The sequence below is a fragment of the Poeciliopsis prolifica genome, unplaced genomic scaffold, assembly GCF_027474105.1.
Source record: "Poeciliopsis prolifica strain line A6 unplaced genomic scaffold, Auburn_PproV2 SCAFFOLD004, whole genome shotgun sequence".
Taxonomy (NCBI): Eukaryota; Metazoa; Chordata; class Actinopteri; order Cyprinodontiformes; family Poeciliidae; genus Poeciliopsis; species Poeciliopsis prolifica.
This window is the reverse complement of record NW_026562379.1, coordinates 6958735-6978218: the sequence shown is the minus strand read 5'-3', so window position 1 is coordinate 6978218 and position 19484 is coordinate 6958735. Positions and strand designations below refer to the sequence as shown.

The following is a 19484-nucleotide window of genomic DNA, read 5'->3' as shown; positions in this document are numbered from 1 at the left end:
TTTCAACTCTCCATTCTGTGTTATTACTCATAATAAACTCTGAGGCCTTCAGAAAAGGGGACAGGAGCTTTCAGAAGAAGGATGTAGAGAAAGTGTTGGCTTGGAACATTTTAAACTATAAGGAAAGAGGCTTAGCTAAGCAAAGAAAAATAAGTGCTCTTAGCATTGAGAAATCAATTGGAAAGATGAAAACAAAAAAAATAATGACCTGATGGCATAAGAAACTGTATATTCCAAACAAAGTCTAATTACAATAAAAGGTATGTCTCTATCTGCAACAATCTTGATTTGGTTTTTAGAAATATTTTTATATTGTTATGAAAAGAAAATGCATTCATAAGTAAGAGTAATGCAAATAGCAAATACCAGTCTAGCAAATAATGAGAGGTTTTGACATCACAGTGAATAAATTCAACACCTTTACAAAGTAAAAAAAAATTCATATATAATTGCCCCCCAAAAAGTGCCATACATCAAATGCTTCAGTACAGAACCCAAGCAGTTGACTAAACTTCTTCTTTTTGTAAGTTTATGGTTAAAACTGAGACATCATTTGTGGTATTTGAACTTCTCCATGCACATCTGGCAGTTTTGTTAAACTCTCACATCTTCTTAAATTTAAAAATGCTCCCTGAACAAGAAGCATTGCTGAGAAAACAAGTGTTGATTTCGTTGTGATTCAGGGGAAAAGCACATTTTCTCTTTACCGCTGCAGAGCTTTGGTAAATTAGCTTGCCGATTGAACCAAACTTCCAGTTGATTGAAGCAAACAACCTCATTTATTTCCTGACTCGCTGGTTAGTTTATTGCAGCTTTCACCAGTGAAGTGCACTCTGTGTTAAATCCCAAAGTGAAGAAATCAGTCCGCTGAGATTAGTGGCACCCACTCTAATGAAAGAAACTCACCAATTTCTTGGCTCATTAAGTTGCACTAGACAGAAGTCAGAAAAAAAAAATCATCCAATGCTAGGTTGCATTTCTTTTCTTCCTTTTCACTCTTTTTGTCTTTTGTGGTAGGAAAGCAGCAACCCTATTGTAATAAAAATAGCATTTTTCATATGTATGAGTTTTATGATTTTCCTTCAGGGGCTGCAAATGGGTGTGGCATGATACTCTATTAAATTGGCAGTGGTAGATGTCACAGCTGCTAAGCAAACACACTCCAAAATAATATTAGATTGATAAAAATAACTAAATAACTTGGGAGAGGATAAATTAATGGGAAAATTAATGCCATGCCTTTTAGCATACACTCATTATTTTAGCAGAAGTCTCTATCATGACATCCGTGGACGGACAGGAAACATGAAGATGTTTCTCAGGGGACTGGCAGGCCGGAGATGAGGCAACCTGGCAGTGGTAGCAGCCATGAACACTGCAAACGGGACACATGTTGATGACTTTCTGGTATGCAGAACACTTAAGACTTATAAAGGACTTGTGATTATTTTAGTTCATGTTAAATACAGATGACCAATATCACACAGATATTGACCAAGATATTGCTCAATATCTCACATATATTTTGCCCATCATTTCCTTTCTGAACTACATGTACATTTGTTGCTAAGCAAACTAAAATGTTTGTTGCTCAACTAAAATGTGTTACTATTTCATCATCACTAATAGAAACAGTACGGAAGCACTAAGTCTTTGAGCAATTCAGCCGCTCTTCAAGTATGTTAATCAGTTTGTAATCAGTTGTAATCAAACAGAGACACTCTGTTTGCTTAGCACGTATGCTAAAAATAAACTGCAAATTAAATTTTCCTTGATTAAGAAATGAAACAACTTCTGCACCTTACCTTGGAGACTTATGGTATTGTAGTGACACATTTTCTACTAAAACTAATTACAAAGGAAGATTCCACAATTTTTATAGAAAATGTTTTTTCTGTTAAGAATATTTTACGATATTGTAAAATTATCGTATGTGTGAATTCAAAATTTTTGTGGAGTGAAAACTGTGGACAAAACAGGAAATATTATGCCAATAGTTTGTCAGTATTTCAGATATTTAATCCAGAAACTAATCGATAACTATTTATATCAACAATTGTCCATATTGACTGATATGAAAGGGATTGAAAAAGCTCTGATAAAACTGCCATATGTGGTGATGGTGAGGATAGAAAATAGACCAAAATCAAATCTTTTGGCAACAACGATGGCAACACCTACATTCAATCTATTTAAAGCATGAAGGCTACTTATCATCTAGTTACATTTCTGGAGATGAAACCCTGTTAACAATACTTGCTTTGCACACAATCCCAATCTATATTTCTTCAAGTAAAAATTTCAGCCATTTCTCAGGTTTTGCTTTTTGTCCTGGTTGCCTTTTCTCTCTCTGGCATTCACACAGAAAATAAGGAGTTTTCAAGTTTCCACTGTGTGACTTGTTGTATTACTTAGGTTAGTAGTGTCACTGGGTAATAATTTACCTATCCCAATTTACATATTGCTTTCTTCATAAGACTTTAGTGAAGAAAATAACTCATCTCACTGTAAATTAGTGTACATAAAAGCACAGACTAATTTCCTCATTGTGCAGTTTCTACTGTACTTGTGACTGAATCTTTCAATGTCAAATTGCCATAAGATAATTTTTGTCAAATGTATTCTTAATACAATATTGATATTAGAGAAAATTTGCACTAAATAGCATTATGTCATTATTTTTAAATATTCTTTTCCACAGGTTTTTATGTTATTCACCAGAACCTCTTTGCTCTAAGTACTGTGCCTAAAATCTGTTTTCAGCTCCCATGAAACATCTAGATCTAATGGCATTTACTGACCTGGTGCCACACTGCATGGGTAGAAACCAGTCACTTATTTCTGTCTAGATGTGTTCTGGCTTCCCAACAAAAGAAAGAAAATCCAAAAAAATCTGCAACGGGGAGTTATTGACCCAGCACTGATTTGGCAGTGCTTCAGTATGCCCTGTAGCCCTTATGACAGTATGCTTTATGTAACTGCCAGTGGAGCTCATACAGATGAGTGGTCTGTAACACACACACACACACACACACACACACACACACCCCCACACACACACACACACACACACACACACACACACACACACACACACACACACACCCACACACACACACACACACACACACATGCATCACTTGTAGTAAAGAGCATACAGTACACACTCACTCCCACTGGCTGCACTGTGAGGATGGGGGGACTGATTTGTGAGGAGGTGAATAGATGGGAGGAGAGGGAGGTTAGACAATCAACACAGAAACTCAGCAGAGCAGCTTCATCTGAACATAACCTTGAATCTTTGTGGATCCTGTGAACTTGTTACTGTCATGGAAACACTGCTACCCATTCGAACTCTCCCCACTGTTCCCACCAGCTTTCCACCTGTTCAACACAGAGGGGCAAATTTACAAAGCTGTGCAATTTGCTTCCTTTTATTTCACACGCTTTGTTTCTACTCTGCAAGCAGTCTCTGCAAAAATACTTACAGATGGAAAGGTACCAGAGAGATCTGTAAAATCTCTCTGGTATTTTACAGATTTTGGATTGAAAAAGCTCTGATACACCTTTTTAATGTCAGCTTACAGTTGTCTTTTGCTCTGTGAGGAACACAGCAGGCAGAGATCAGTGAGATACAAAGAAATAATTGGACATCGCGACCTCTTGCTGCTGACAAGACCAAGGCTCTTCTCAAAACTTTAAAACTATTTGATCGTATCAGTGAGGAATCCTAGTGGGAATGGCCTTTCTAAATCTTTAATGTTAGGAATATTTCTGATGTAGACGTGCATATTATAGAAAACTATCATTTTTTTAATCCCTTTCACAAGTTTGCAGATGAAGAACATACATTGACTTTAAGATGTCTCATATTGTAAAATTATGGTATGTGTGAATTCAATATTTTTGTGGAGTGAAAACTGTGGACAAAACAGGAAAGATCATGCCAATAGTTTGTCTATTTCAGATATTTAATCCAGAAACTAGTCAATAACTATTTAGATCAACAATTGTCCATATTGACTGATATGAAACATTTATATCGTGAAAGATTTTCAGCCATATTGTCCATTCTTACAAATATTATTAATTTAAATTACATTAATACCTTTATTATTACAACATTTATAATTTTTTTGTAGATATCAACAGGGGTGCCAATTGTTTTGGTGGACTCAACTAACAGTGCAGTATTTGTACCCATTGGACCCAATGAAAATGCTCATTTCTTTTTGCTAGAAGCTAATAGTGTTCACTGTTACTGGGCAGATTTGGGCTGAAAGACTGTTTCCATTCCAAGCTGTGGTAATCGGCCGCTGGCTGTTCATGTATTATAGATGGCATTAAAGCTGTATCAGTCTTCTACGGCTCTCCACATGGCAGCCAATAAGCAAATTTGATAAAACAAAGATTTATTTGCTCCATTAAACTCTAAACTCTCCTCATGAGTCGCAGCATTACAGCAGTGAAAATTGCAGGATAAACACATTAGGAGTCTATATTAGCCTGGACCTGTTTTATTTAAATCTAATAAAGATCAAATTTGACCCCATTTTAGGTTTTTGGGGAATTGAACATGTATTAATCCTCTCCATCCTACCAACTGGGAGTTTAATAAGTTTCTTTTTTTCCAAATCACACGCTGAAAAGTTGGGTGGAAAATGACTAAATGAATTCTGGCTTAGATATAAGAAAATAAAGACGGGATTTCTGCAGAAGGAATTTGTGTGGCTTCTCAAAGAAAATGTCCTCGCTCTTTTCCCTGTCTTTACACTAATGCAAATAAAACTTCTGTGATGTGGAATGCATATTGAATCCACAGTTCCATTGCTCTGCTTGTTTTGAGGGAGTGAGTGTTTGTGCGACTATTATCTCTGCTTTATGTTTGTTTGTTTATAGCTTCTCCTTATGGCATTCCAGCTGAAAGCCCAGAAGAATCAAATGTGTAGCAGCCACAGGCAGGATGCCACAGTGGTCATTTCTGAACGCACACAAAAAACATGGCCTACTGACCTTGTATACCTCTAAATTTGTTCATGATTAAAAGGAGCTACAGCTGGTATCTTTGCTCTTAATTTTCTCCTTCGCTTTCATTGTTTCATTTTTCAGCTTTTTTTTTTTCTCATCCTCCAAACAGTGTTAGGTTGTGTATATAGCTGTACTGACTTCTTCACTTGTGTGAGCATGGTTTTATTTATCCGCACAGCGAGGCTACGGTCCCTTATCCCCTCAGTAATCGAGCCACTGTTATTGCAATTTACACTCGGCTCAGCTGCGTAGCTGCTCAGCAGTAGCTGGGCCGCTTTCCTCTGGTGATAGCTCCTCATCACCTCTGTGCTGAGCAGAGCATTTTCTCTATAAAACAAAGGACCCCAGGGCACACCTTGAATTTAAGACAAATTATAACCTGCTTAACCCCTACCCCCACTTCCGAGTACAACATGATCATCATGGCTTGAGAGCTGACATCTACAGTAACATCATCTCAGGAGAGATTAATAGGTGTAATAGAGTGTCAAATGCTCATAACTGCAAATTTATTGCTCATTATGCATTTGCATAAGCTTTTAGAAGTTAACAAGCAAAGTGTTCTGTAAAACACCACAAGCATATATAATATTTGTTCAGTTCAGATTATTTATATAGCATCAATTCACAACAGGTCATCTTAAGGCATTTTGTGAAAGTAATTTCAACTGAAACCCACAAGCATTCAAATTGAACCTAGTTATCTGTCACAACCTGGATCAGGGACTGTAACAAAAAAGAAGAAAATGGAGATAAAATGATCATTTATAAGTGTTTATTTTCTAGAAAACAACAAAAAAGTTCAATTGAATGAGTCATTGGAATAAATATTACATTTAATAAACTGGACAAATCCAAAATGAACCAAGAAAAACAGAGGAGGACGAACACAGGAAGAGAAGGGAGGGATAGACCCATTATCCACCTGAGCACCGCTCAGCACCTCAGCCTTCATACAGAGAAGAGTGAAGTCAGGTGTTTCCAATTAGTATGACTGCTTCACTCCAAGAGATCCTCTTCTGGAGAAGCTCAACAAATGGTCAGTCACCACACAGACAGTCAAGTGCAGGTAATTATTCAAATTGGTGAAAAAGTTTTCTATCTCAGGAAACTCTCAGCATAAATGGAGTCACTGACTTGCAGCATTCATTTCTCCTGGATGATCATGTGGCAACTGTACACAATCACTTGCATTGTGTTGGTGACTTTGCACCGATTCCTCATAAACAGCCTGCATGTTGCGACAGTAGAGAGAGAAAAAAAAAGACCCTTTAGCAGGAAGAGACCTCCAGCAGAGCCAGTCTTGGTATGAGCAGAGTATGCTGTTTTAAACCATGTGATGTTTTTCTGTAAATGTATGGAATGACTGGAGGTTAGAATGAGATATTGAGTCTCAGAATAGCTCGTCTACATAAATAAAGTTTATATCTGAATCAGTTTTTTTTTTATCATGTTGTTCATTATTGGTTGCTGTAGGAGGAAGCTCATTTTGTGCCCGGCTCTTCTCTGTCTTTCTGATACCACATGTCTGGAAAGTCCTATCTGGAAAGTTAATGATTTAATGCAATCAGCTTTCCAATGCAGCAACTTGCTTCCTGGAAGGAACTGGAGAAAATGAAATGACTCATTTTAAGCTGCACTTACTCAGAGGAATCAGTTTTTTTTTTTTTTTTTTAACCAAAAAGTGTCAGAACCTCCATTAAATTTGACTACATTAAGTTGTTTCCACAAAGCAGAAGGAAGGTGCTGTGCTGATCAAAATGACACAGGACTGCCAAGCATCCTGCCCTCTATCTATTAAGATCCAATGATGGGTCACTCAAATATCTCAGTAGTTCAAAAGTAGCAAAATACAGTCAAGTAATTTTTAATGTTTTTAGTGGTAAATATAAATTATGACAAGAACACCAACAATTAAAACTGGAACAAATCAATTAAAATGCCTAAATGGAGACATTGAAACATTTTAACTTAAAGAAAAAAAGATTGCTGTAATGGGGAACTTTGAGAGACAAACTTGACTTAGTTACATCAGTACTATGGTTAACCATCTGTACTATGGTTATTGTTTTATTTCACAAACTACAATAAGAAGCATGTGAAATAATAACATCTGGTTTAAGCTATGATTCCAAATCCATCAAATACTAAATAAATTTAAGGAAACCTTTGGATCTGACTTTAAAATAATTTTGTCAAAAACATTCTATCACTATTTCCGCTGGCATTATCTTTTGATATGATGTAGAAAAACATCTGGTTTTAAATGTATAATTCAAATCAAGTTGTCCATGCTTGTAAATCCCATTATGGACCCATCAAAAGGCTTCTATTACAAAAAAATAAGCAGCTATCCAGCCTTTGCAATTAATCTTACTCAAGAAAGCTGCAATGTTACATCAATATTAAAGGTCTTCAAGAAAACATAAATGCAAATGAGCGGCAGGACTCCAGACATGCATGTACTGCTGGTGCAGTGAAGCAGAGTTGGACTGGTTTTGTGCTGCTTGTACCACATCAGGTTTTTTGGGAAAGAAGTTGGTGCTTTGTGAAGGAACAGCTACCATCGCCTCCGTAGTTAATTTCATGGGCATTAGAGAGGACTGCTGGAAAGACTCGATTTCTGTCTTTTAACTTGGATTAGAGGTTTTAGAAACAATACAAAAACTGAAGGCTGTCAGGAGGGAAGCTCAGCAGAGTTACTGTAAAATGACACGGCACAGAGAAATGTGATAAGTTGTCCCCCTTCAGAGTACTACTGACAAACATGTAAAAAAAAAAAGCTATCCGGTATCATTCTGATGAGCATGGCAAGTAAATATCCTCTGCTGCGTTGCATGTATATACGGCATTCTCACACAGTTTGAGTGATGAGTTTTCAGAAACTCAGAAGTGCATCAAAGAGCCGCCCCAATTCAGATGCTTCTTCTCAGGAGAAGTGAGTGTGTTGTGCTCTGAGCTAACAAGCATGCCTCTCTTGCCACACATGCCTCTCCACATGCAGCATCAAAGCGTAGCTCGTACTGTTTGAAATTCATTGAAAGCATTGGATTAATAATGCAGAGAGAGAAGCTCAGAAAAGAAGACACATAACATGATGCCTCCTCGACTCCTCCACCATTAAAGCATGCAAAACCCTTCTGACACGACCAAATTGGAAACCTTTGAACAAGGAAGTGAATAGCTGTGAGAGGGTTGTGATGAAAGTTACTGGAGCTAAATCCCCCAGGAGGTAGACAGATACACGCGAACTAAATGAAACAATTTCCTGCCTCTCTTTCACTGTGCCTTGTTACCGCTGCCTCCTCCTGGGTTTGTTCAAAGAAGATTGTAAAAATGTAATAAAAAGGTGTAATTGAATTACGTACAATATTGCACAGTGATTCTCTGGATTTTTTTCTGGCCAGGTGGTGATCGTAACAATTGGCCAAAAAAAGACACTGGTACCGCATGTTATGTGGGACAGATGGATTTAGTCAGATGGTTCTGTAATCTGAAGATACACATACATTGATTTTATTAGGAAATTCATCTAGGATTTTTTTTAAATAAATGTTGAGCCTTTGTCAACATTTGAAAAAGTGTGTAAGAAACACTCAGATTTTCACATTTTTTGGCTGAAATTAAATTTGTCAAACTCTCTGCAATTTTGTTTCTTTGATATACAGTGGCTTAAATAGTATTCATACTTGTAAACATATATGTTTTTTTCATATTAAAATCAACAATGCATTTTCCTGGGATTTTATAGGTTAACGTTTTTTGATACTGACACACCTATCCAGTCTCCCATTTTCTCCCATTTTGGCTGGGACACTATCGTTCATTACCCCCATCCCCGCTGAGTTCTCCAACCCCCCACCCATACTCTTACCTTATTTTTTCTGCCCCCGGATGGCAACACTTCCTGTACTCTCAAATCCAAAACTTGACAGGTGTGCTGTAAGTGTAAAGTGCCTGTGTCTTGTGTTCTGTCTCAGTAATTTTTGAGAACACACAGTGACAACCAACAGAAAAACACAGGGCAGAAAAACGCAGGGCAGGAAGCAAACCCTCATTACTCCAGCAAACTCTCCCTCCATCTTTAATTCTTTTTTTTTTCACCAGACCAGAGAATATAGTCAAAGAAATAATTCTGGTCATTCATCTTCCCACCACGGCTCTTTATTATTCTACATCTTAGCTGCAGAGGGTTGTAATAATCCTTCTCTGCTGTCTTCACCCTCCTTCTCAATAGAAAGCTCTCACCCAGGCTGCATACATAAACTGAAGCTAAAAATTATCAACCATCTGGTAATAAAACATGTTCACAATTAAGGGACTCAGATAATTCTGCCTTAATTTTTAAAGCACACATAAGTTTTCCAGCACAACTGCAGCCAAACTGAAATCTCATTACAACGGTTGCACAAAGAGTCTGCTACCATAGACAACAGCTTTCATCATTCAGATTTAAATTATTCTGAAAAGTGTCATTTTAAATATAATTTTTAAAATACACCACAGAGAAGACCATATAATAAAAGACAAACCTTTAAATTTGAAACATATTACTTATGCGAAAAAATAGTTAGCTTTAAGTCTTGTTTATTCAGCACAGCAGTCCATACCAAACAGAGCCGGTGTGTGGTGAGTTTATTGTTTTAAAAAAGGGATTTCGGACCTTCCAGCTGCTAAACTCTGTCTAATTCCCGTCAACACACACTTTTGATATTTAATTAAATTGTGTTGTACAACAAAAGTAACTGTCCTCTGTGAAACACATGAGGAAGAGAGTAAAGAGAATAAATTAGTCAGTTGAACAGAATGAAGTTGAAATGAAATAAAGAAATGAGACAAAGAGATTTTGCCTTGAGGATTTTTTTAAATAGAATTATTTTAGTGAGTTGAGAAATCATTGCATCTCTGCATTTCCTTTTTCCATGACTTGAAGACTTTTCTTTTCTACATTTGCAGTCGTTGCAGTGCTGATCAAAACTTATTGTGTTCACCAAAAAAACTGCTGGATGTTGAACTCTAAACTTGTCTAAGCCAGTCCTTTTGTACTGTAGCATATAGCTTCTCATGCATACTAATGTTTGTTCTGTGATTTGAAAAATCACTTTTTCCCAGCCTCTTCTTGTTCCTTCCATGCTTCAATGCTTTTATACTTTCATAATTAGATCCATGTCTTCTCTGTGCTTTACACTAAAAGCTGAATAATTAAATGTAGTTTTAAGCTGCTCATATTGTGCAGTACTTCTTTCTGTAATACATTCTGTTTTTATGACTATTGTGCTAATGTAATCTTTCAAAATCCAAAAGATCTGAACAAATATATACGTAGATGTGTAAATATTTGCAAACAAGGGATATTCATCACCTAAGACAAAACTATTTATGATAATAATATAGTATCTAAAATTTTTTGATACTTCACCTTTCTAGCCTTTTTGTGCTCACTGCTGTTCTTTCGTTTTAAATGTGTACTGACTAAAATCACATTGCACTCTTTCTAAAAGAAGTGAGTACTGGATAGATTTACACAGCTGGTCTGTGTTGTTATTTCTCTGGAGATCCGTTCCCATTTGCAGTTTATTAAACAAAATCCAGAGCAACAAAGCTTGGAATGCAGGTAATGCGCTTGGGTAAATAAATAGCCATTGAACAATGGTAGTTGACATTTAGATAAATGCTGTGGGTTTAGAATATAAACATAATGATTATATCTGGTAACAGGGAACATGTACAATTATATCGCATCACAGCTGTATATTTATGGAGGAAATGAGTACACACTATAGCTGACTATGTCCTTCAGGCTGCAGCACATTCTGTGGTTTTCCTGTTCATAACCAGCGGTCCATTTTCCAGCCCATTATCTTATGATGTAGATGGAATTTTAATGAGTGTAGTCAATATCTGGTGACCATGTAGTTACAAGCCTTTATAAGCTGCATAAATCCTCACACACACAAACTCATAACCACACAGATTACTGGGCTTTGGCCTTCAGACGGCATTTCGCTACATCTTAACCTCTTTGTCAGCACTCAATGCATTCATCTAACACCAGCTGTGTTGCACTCCAAAAATATCAACAATACAATAAAACGTGGTACTAAAAGCATGAATGTTGCTTGTGATTCTGCCCTGTGGCAATTTAGAACTAAAAAAGTTATTTATTTATGTCAGTGCTCTTATAAGTTTGGTAGTGTGACAGGTCAGTGCAAGGGACAAAACCTCTTGTCATTCCTGGTTACTGTGCTGTACTTGTACCTTTGTACTGTCAAATGACCCTGAGCCTGCTGGAGCTCATCTTAGCATAGGCCTCTGAAGGAATAGCAGCTCAGTCCATAGTAGACGTCAGAACAGTCATGAGGTCCAAGTAGTCACTGTAGCGCAAAGAGCCGTGGCACGTCACCTTCTGGTTTTGATTAGAAGCTTAATACAAGTACTCTATATCTGCTTTTCATTCAGTGATGCAGGAAGTTAGAAAATCCCTGAAAAACAAACACTCAGGTATCATTTTACTATGGAGTTGAGACTGCTGCATAAATAATGTGATTATGAGTAAATCTTCACTGTTATTGTTGCTTTTGGCAAGTCAAAAGGTTTTGCATCACTGTAACTTTTACACAGAATAAATACTGCATGTTTGTGCCACTGGATTTAGCACAACTGCAGCAAATATATTCGGCAATAGCCCAATCGTATCATTTAATCCCACACATCACGTGCTATCAAGAGAGTTTATTCACTTCAGCATGCAGGATGCTTGAAACTGAAAATCAAAGTTACTTATACTACTTTCTTAAGAAGCCATTCTTTTTTTCTAGACTGTAACATCCTGTAATGTACAGATGCAGCAAAACATAATCCCAGTACACAAGCACAACTCAGTAGAGAAGCACATGAAACGGATCAAACATATTACAAATACAACAGAACTTTATTTTGCAAATTTGCCTTTAATTAGCCCTTGTGGCATGTTTTCTAATTCACTGGCACTCATGGTAAGACAGGAAGCAGAGTGACAGCAGCTTAAGGGAATACATTTCCATATGTTCTAGAGAATAATGGATAGGAATGTTCTGTTGTAACCTGTCTCTTGTTTTATGTTGCAGAGACAAGGATCCGGGCCTGCTACTGGCAACAACAAGACCTCTGGGGGAAAAGGTAAAACGAAAAACACATAATGAAACCTTTTAGATTCTTTTTTCCTTTAAAAACTAAGAAATGAACAATGGTATGCCTTAATATAGCGGAAACAAAGCAAAGGGAAGAACCAAAGTAGCACTCTGTAGACTGAATGTCACAGCTAATATGTCTTTAATCCAGGCTTCAACAGACTCTTAACAAATGATGCTAACTGGGGCTGAAATGCACACAAACACACCCACACCTCAGGATTTCCTCTCAGATCCACTCACTGTGTTATGAGACTTTGCGATGTCATGTGATTTTTAGGTAGAATTGAGGACATGCATGAAACAGTGTGATTATATTCACAGATGAAATGGTCACTGAGAGCTGATGGACACTTAAGCTTATTGTAAGTAAGTGGTTAGTAAATATGCAGCATTAATGAGACATTTTCCAGCCAGGAGCTTTGACTGCATAATGTGAGGAAATGCTCTTACTGTCACTGTAGCTCTGAGTTCTGCTGTTGTTTTTCTTGAGCAAAATACTTCAGTGATCACGAGTGACCAATCTTTCTTGAAGAATATTTATGTACACTTATTGAAACCTGTTAGGACAATTATTAATTAACGAAGAATCCAGTCAGAAGAAAACTCACAAATGTTCATTTCAATGCTTTGCTTGATCAAGAAGAGCACAATGAGATACAGTACATATGTCATCAAACTTCTAACACAGAGATGCTCCCCTTAGTTATTCTTCTTCACATGTCTATACATGTGTAGGGAAGGTGGTCTCTTCAGTTCTGGAACAAACACAGAACAATGCATTATCTTCTGCATCCAGTTCTCCCCTCAGGATGGGAAACCACCCATAAACTTTAACCTTTTCACATGCAATGAAGTCTCATGTGTCAGCTTCCACTTCAGTCATCTATATGTCCATTTTTCTAAACCATTCTATGTCTGGAAATGTAGATCAACAGCAACACATAAGTAAATGTTAAATTCACGTCAATCAATTATTTCAAAATAATTCCTAGCAAAATAAACCAAATGAGCAAATGAAAATATAGTAAAGAAGTAGCACTAAATACCAGATAAGTAAAACAAAGAGAATGCAATGATTAAATATATAATATAATAATAACAACAAAAACACTGAACATTTACTGCTCAGTTTTCCAAAGCTAAAATCTCCTTTAAGTGTGATCACATTTCAAACATCGTCAGGCATGTTTGATCCCAATAAATTCTTGCAACAGAACAATGGCCAAACTTGTGCTGGATATTCATAAAAATCTGTAAAAATCCACAAAAGCATCCATTCTTGTCTCTTCAAAATACAGCAGCTGAATTTACATTTTAATGCTGAGACTCCAGGCATCAGGAGACAAAGTTGTAATGGCCATCAACTTCTCTGATCACATCTCTGCCGTGATTGCCTTACCTCCCTCCACACCGATAGACAGCTGGTGTCAGTTTGGTCCTGGGGGAAATAAAGATCTGCTTCATGTGCCAAGTGCGTTGCAAATCATGTTTATTCTTGAGCCGCTGTCATTAAACTTATCACAGCAAAGCAAATAAAGTCTTCAACGAGAAAAGTAATATCCTCTCTGCTTTCACCTCCCTTAAATCATGACTGTAATTTGATGTGCCACCCTGACTCAGCAATACTTCACCATTCTTTAGGGACGTAAGCATAACTGTAGCAGAACCAGGGATTCCAATAGTGAGGACGGTATAAGGATGACAATAGGTCAGATATGTGGACAAGGTATTAACAACTTACTATAATAACTTTATAGGACAATTGTGAGTTACCAGCTACAAGAGTTTCAGTTCATTTGCAGTTTTTCCTCAGTTACTTTGGTGCATTTCTTGATCATTTTTGGCATTTGCAAAACAGTAAGTGCATTACCGTTTTAAACTGTTTAAGGTTTTGATGTATTATAAACTGTAATTGTGGGAGATCAATGCAAAATATTGTACATGATTCACATTTACACTTTTACTGTAATTTATTGACAAACCCTGCCATTGTGACGCAGAAAGAGAAAGCCAGCACAATAGAGCACAAAGAATGAAATAAAACAAAAGTAGAAATTTGAACATAAAATCTCCCCAAAATGAAAACTGTACATGAAGTGTTGTCTTCTTATGCTTTCCATCTCCATGCTGAGAGGAAAAAAATCCTCAATAGGGTAAAAGAATGAAGAGTAGGATGAGCGGAACTCCATCAGCATACCACAAGCTAACATACATACTCTGCCTCTTCCTATGTTTTGGAAAGTTTTTCATTTTTTTTTAACCGAACCTAAATTTTACAGTAAAATTCAACAAAACTCTTGAAATTGTATTGTGGACAGTGCTGAATGAAAAGACGGCAAGTGTGCATGAACTTATTCTGCAACTAACCATGTTCGAATCCTATTAAAGAGTCACCACGTTGCTACAGCAATTAATTGGATCCACATTATCAGAAGAGGTTCAGACGGTGGGATGCAGGGGACCAATTTTTCCCTGACTACACAATGCATGTCTCTTTTCTGCTCACTTAATACGGAATAATAATAGCGAGATGTGTACCTTGCAGTTCACTCACATAAACACAAAGTATTTCTCTGCGGTGTGACCTTGAAAATTAATTTGTAGCCTGTAAAAAGTGCTTTCCCAGAGATACACAAAGCGCACACTCTGAAAGTGAGGGAGGTGGGAAAAACTCAGCTATTGACGTTCGCCCACTCTGCATCCCTGAGCACTGAGCACAGCACAGTCTTCAGAGAAATGCTCTCTCTTGCTCAAGGACGATTTCAAACAAATGTGTCCATATTCATGGGAACTCATTTTAAACTGGGTAAATATAAATGCATACAGCAGTGCTTTTCAGCGATGCAGCAATGGCTTTTTACCTCATGTCAGCAGTAACAGAAAGATTGGTTGATGCAGGAAGGAGAACTGCTTGTTGTAAAAAATAATTGAACAAGTACAAATTTGTAGCACGTTGATGGAATTTGATAAAAGTTTTTATTCACTTTGGTGCTTTTCCTTACCTGAATACAAAATGCAAAATCTACAAAACAATCTGAGATGAAACCTGGGAGCTGCAGTTTGGATGCTAAGTTATTAAAAAACTATGAATTGTCCAATTACAGGGTAATTTATAACAGTATGAGGAGGTTGTACATTTATTTAGCACAGTTTTGGGTGATAAGATCATCTCTCCACTACACTTTGCAAAGGTGTTTCCTGTGATGTATGCATCCTGCATGCATCACATGCAGGATGCTTCAAACTGATGGTGTTCACTTTTTTTCTCCTGATGATTAATGTACTTGTAGCTCATTTTTTAGGTAACAGTATGATGTATTCCATTCTCTCACTGACAAGCATTACAAATTCTACACCACAGATCCTAAAAGACAAGCAGTATTTAGAATGAGGTTACACGCATACTTTACAGACAGAACAGGACTTCCCTTTCATTCCCACGTGTTCGTTTAAATATGTCAGCACTCATAGCAGAAAATGGCATGAGAGGAGTTTTAAATTAAATTCAGTGTCAGACATAGACACAATGTCAAACTAAAATAATCCTCTTTCATATCCGGTCTCTTACTGATAACTGTTTTAATGCACAAGACAAGGACACTTCCTGACAGCACCCATATTGACGGCAATATTGAATGACACAACTGGATTCTGAGCTTGTTCTTAAAAATCAATTTCTACCTGTGATAGCATATGGTTCTGTTCTATGTAAACAGAACCACGTAAAAAGTGCTACATCAACACCACCTTCCACACCATTTCAAAAAGGCAAAGGCATAATTTCAAATAGGCTCACCTCAGAGATCAAAGTCATCTTTTTTTTTTTAATTAGCATTGGACGTGCTCCCAAAGTGATGATGACCTATTTTCTTTACAGTTTTTAATTAGCCTTGCCGTTCCAAATTATTGCTGAAGTGAATTATTCTTATTTTGTCATAAATTGTGAGTAAATTACTTCTGTGTTAAGCTTTTGAATGTTGTAGAAAGCTAAAAGCTCATATTCCCTCTGCAGGTCGTTAAATCTCCCACGCTTTCCTGTTTCTTTTTTTTATAGTTTTACTATTCCATTCGCAAGTAGGTTACACATATACGTTCTTGCCAAAAGTCTTTGAAAGTTGACCTAAAAAAAAACTCACCGTGCCAATCAATGCACAACTATCCCCTCATGTGTATGTGTATTGATCACTGTGGTTTCCCTTGCTTTGACTCTCCTCTGGTGTTTCAAGACCTTGGGGCAGATAAAATTTATTTTCACACACACACTGGCATTCAACGCGAGACAAAAATACGCCAACAGGCGCATTGCATGAATGTAGGCAAACATAACCCTTTGTAAATATACTATGTCAATAGAGATACTTTTGGATCTACAGAACCATTTGCCCATATAATCAGACACAATAATGAGGATCTCACATTGAAAACTATTGAAAAATCCATTTTTATTGTTCAATGTCAAATCTCTGAGACCTGACATGTTGAGAATAAATTAGTCACAGAGGAACTCTATGTGCTTATGGGAATATTTGCCTATTAAACCCAGTTTATTTGCACTGTAGCAGAGAAAAGGAGACTAGATACATGCAAATCAAATTACTTGTAAAATATTTTTGAAAACAATATTTTATTGTTGCATTTAATTTACAGTGACACCCAATTCATACTGTTTGCATTTCCACTCCACGGAATGTAATCCATTCAGTACATGGCTACCTAATACAAGTAAGCTGGTAGAAAATGGAAATATTTGTGTATATTTGTTCACTATGTGATAAATTAGCTCAGAGACAGAAATAACTTCTAAGTTCCTAGTCAAAAGTACAATAGGAATCCTCCAGAAGTGACTGGGGAACATTTGGCTGATAGGTAGCTAGCTCACACATTGTTAGCTTCTCCGGTGGTGTAGATCTCTTTAAAATAGGGAGACAGAGTTTGCATAATATATTAACAAGATCTTTAACAAAATTAAGGAATTGATCAACTTGCTAATTGTAAGTGGAATCCTTCCAACTTGCCGGTGACATCATTTTCTGTTCTCGTTCAGACTTCCATCACAAGTCAAATGCAACTTGATCAATATTTGGTTTGTGTAATTCTCCTTTTTGGTACAAGTGGTGCTGGAGTGAACCACTGCTCTAGCTTTGAGTCTGGTTTCAGTCTTAGCCAACAATAAGGACTTCAGGGAGGCAATACCTCGTGTTCAAAATACAAAAGAGAAGCTAATGTTTAGATTTCTAATTTCTCGACCCTCAAATTCATCCGTTGGTTATTCAATATTAGGATGATATACATTTGTTAAAAGCCCCTCTCCCTACTGTTGCCATTACATGTAAAAGCAAAAGTAACACATGTCACATTACATGACTTGTGAACACATAATTTAGCAGTGAGCCATCAACTCGTTTTTTAAAAGAAGTCAGTCTCCCTTGCAAGCGGTTAATTCTAAAAGGCACAACACACAATAAATTATTTTGGTCCTCTGCTGAAAGAACAGATGCGATGATCTGCTCTGACACCTCTGCAGCAGCTATTGCTTGCCATTTGTTTAAGACAGTCACACTCAAAGTGCTGCCAAAGGTAATAGGCCTGATAATTCATTGTGTTTGTGCATGATGAGGAGGCAAATCCTCAAACTGAGAATCATCCATCATTGTCACATTCAGTTTCTGCCCTCAGTCTTAAAGAGGGATGGAAATCTTACCCCAGGTCTGAAAGATTTTAATCAAGATAATGGTTGGCAGACTCATGCCTGAATCCTAAAACAATGACCTCATTAGTTTGCAGTAACTAAACAAACACACAGCGCAAACTTAAACGCTGGTAAACAAGAATTGACTGTGTGAACTTTTCATTTTATTAATAAACTCATATAATAAGGAATAACAAATGTCTGAGGTCATTTGGTTGACATAAGACCAACATTTGTCTTTACACAGTGCAGGAACCACATCAGAGATGATTTATTGGACTTGTTCTTTCCACTGGCTGATTAGGCATCAAATGTTTAATTTGTAAAATTTCAGCTTGAAACCTTTCAATTTAGAGTGAGTCATGCAATGCCTTGCAAAAGTATCCATATTGCTTTAACCTTTCTCAATATTTTGCCACAATACTGCTATCAACACCAGTATAATTTATTGGGATTTTTATTCAAAAGACCAACACCAGGTAGCTGATAATTGTGAAGTAAATGGATTTTTTTTTTGACAAATTAATGCTAGTAAAAATCTATTTCATTTACTATGCTTGACTTTTTAAGCAGATCTGTGAAGACACTGTTGCAATAATCCATTTGACTGAAAATAACATTAGTCCTTTAACCCAAGAAATGTTCTTCAGGTGATAGAAGACCAACTTTGTAATTGTCTTCATGTGTGTCTAAAGTTCAGGTCTGAGTCCATCACTACACTCAGATTTCAGGCCTGGTCTCTAATTTCTAGCTATGACCATTGTTTAACAGGAAGTAAAACAATTCATCCAGTCCACGGCAGAAAAAGTTCTCTGGGAGTAAAAACTGAGTCTGCATATTGGATGGTGAACACACCATGCACATGGTGACACATGGTGTTAGCATCATCATACTGTTTTAATAAGGGATGAGGAAGCTGCTGTGGGTTGATGTAAAGATGGATCAACCTGGAAGAGTCCTGGAAGAAACTTTGGCAGAGACTAAAACAGACTTGACACTGGAGAAGAAGTTCAACTTCTCAGAGGACAGCGGCCAGTTTGACCATTGTCTTTGCTCTCAACTATGACAAACTTTTTGAAGTAAAAAAACCCTGCAATTTATCAAATAAAGATTAACAGCATGACTGCATTTCACACTGGTGACAGAAAAGGGCACCAGTGTAAAATGCTGCTAAAACCACAGGGATGAAAACAGCAGGCATCAGAGGATTGGAAAATTCAATATCAATTAATGCAGGATTCAAAGATCGCCTTGACACAGCAGTTAGTGCTTCCTCCTTTAGCTGCAAGAGACAGGTACTCAGACTCAGCCTCAAGAGAACCTGGAGATTAGCTGCACAGTCGATACATGAGTCTCCTCTCTGCTTTTGGACTCGCCTGTCATGTGGTTGTCTACAGAAACCTCCACAGATCAGACTCCACCAGATCAATATTTTCTTCTAAGCATAAAGAGAAAGAAATATAATGTACGAAAACCCACAATGCTGTGTTGAGAAATAATAAGTTGATCTGCAAAGGCACAAAAATAGCATTGTTGTCTGATTCAACAGGAGCAATTAGCAAGTTAATTTTGTAGAGCATCGGTCGCTATTGACT

General features: G+C 37.0%; 1 protein-coding gene across 2 annotated transcripts in view; it reads left to right on the top strand.

Annotated features, from left to right (window-relative positions):
* LOC129359440 (calmodulin regulator protein PCP4-like) overlaps positions 1–19484 on the top strand; it is a 33037-nt gene that overhangs the window by 12475 nt on the left and 1078 nt on the right. Inside the window, exon 2 of one of the 2 annotated variants that reach the window (XR_008605895.1) lies at positions 12135–12186. Coding sequence is in view for 1 of the 2 variants with exons in the window: in XM_055029070.1 (XP_054885045.1) it covers positions 12126–12186 (61 nt within the window). In the remaining variant the exon portion in view is untranslated. Of the gene's footprint in view, positions 1–12125; positions 12187–19484 lie in introns of those variants that run through there. The other variant, XM_055029070.1, reaches the window with a different exon arrangement.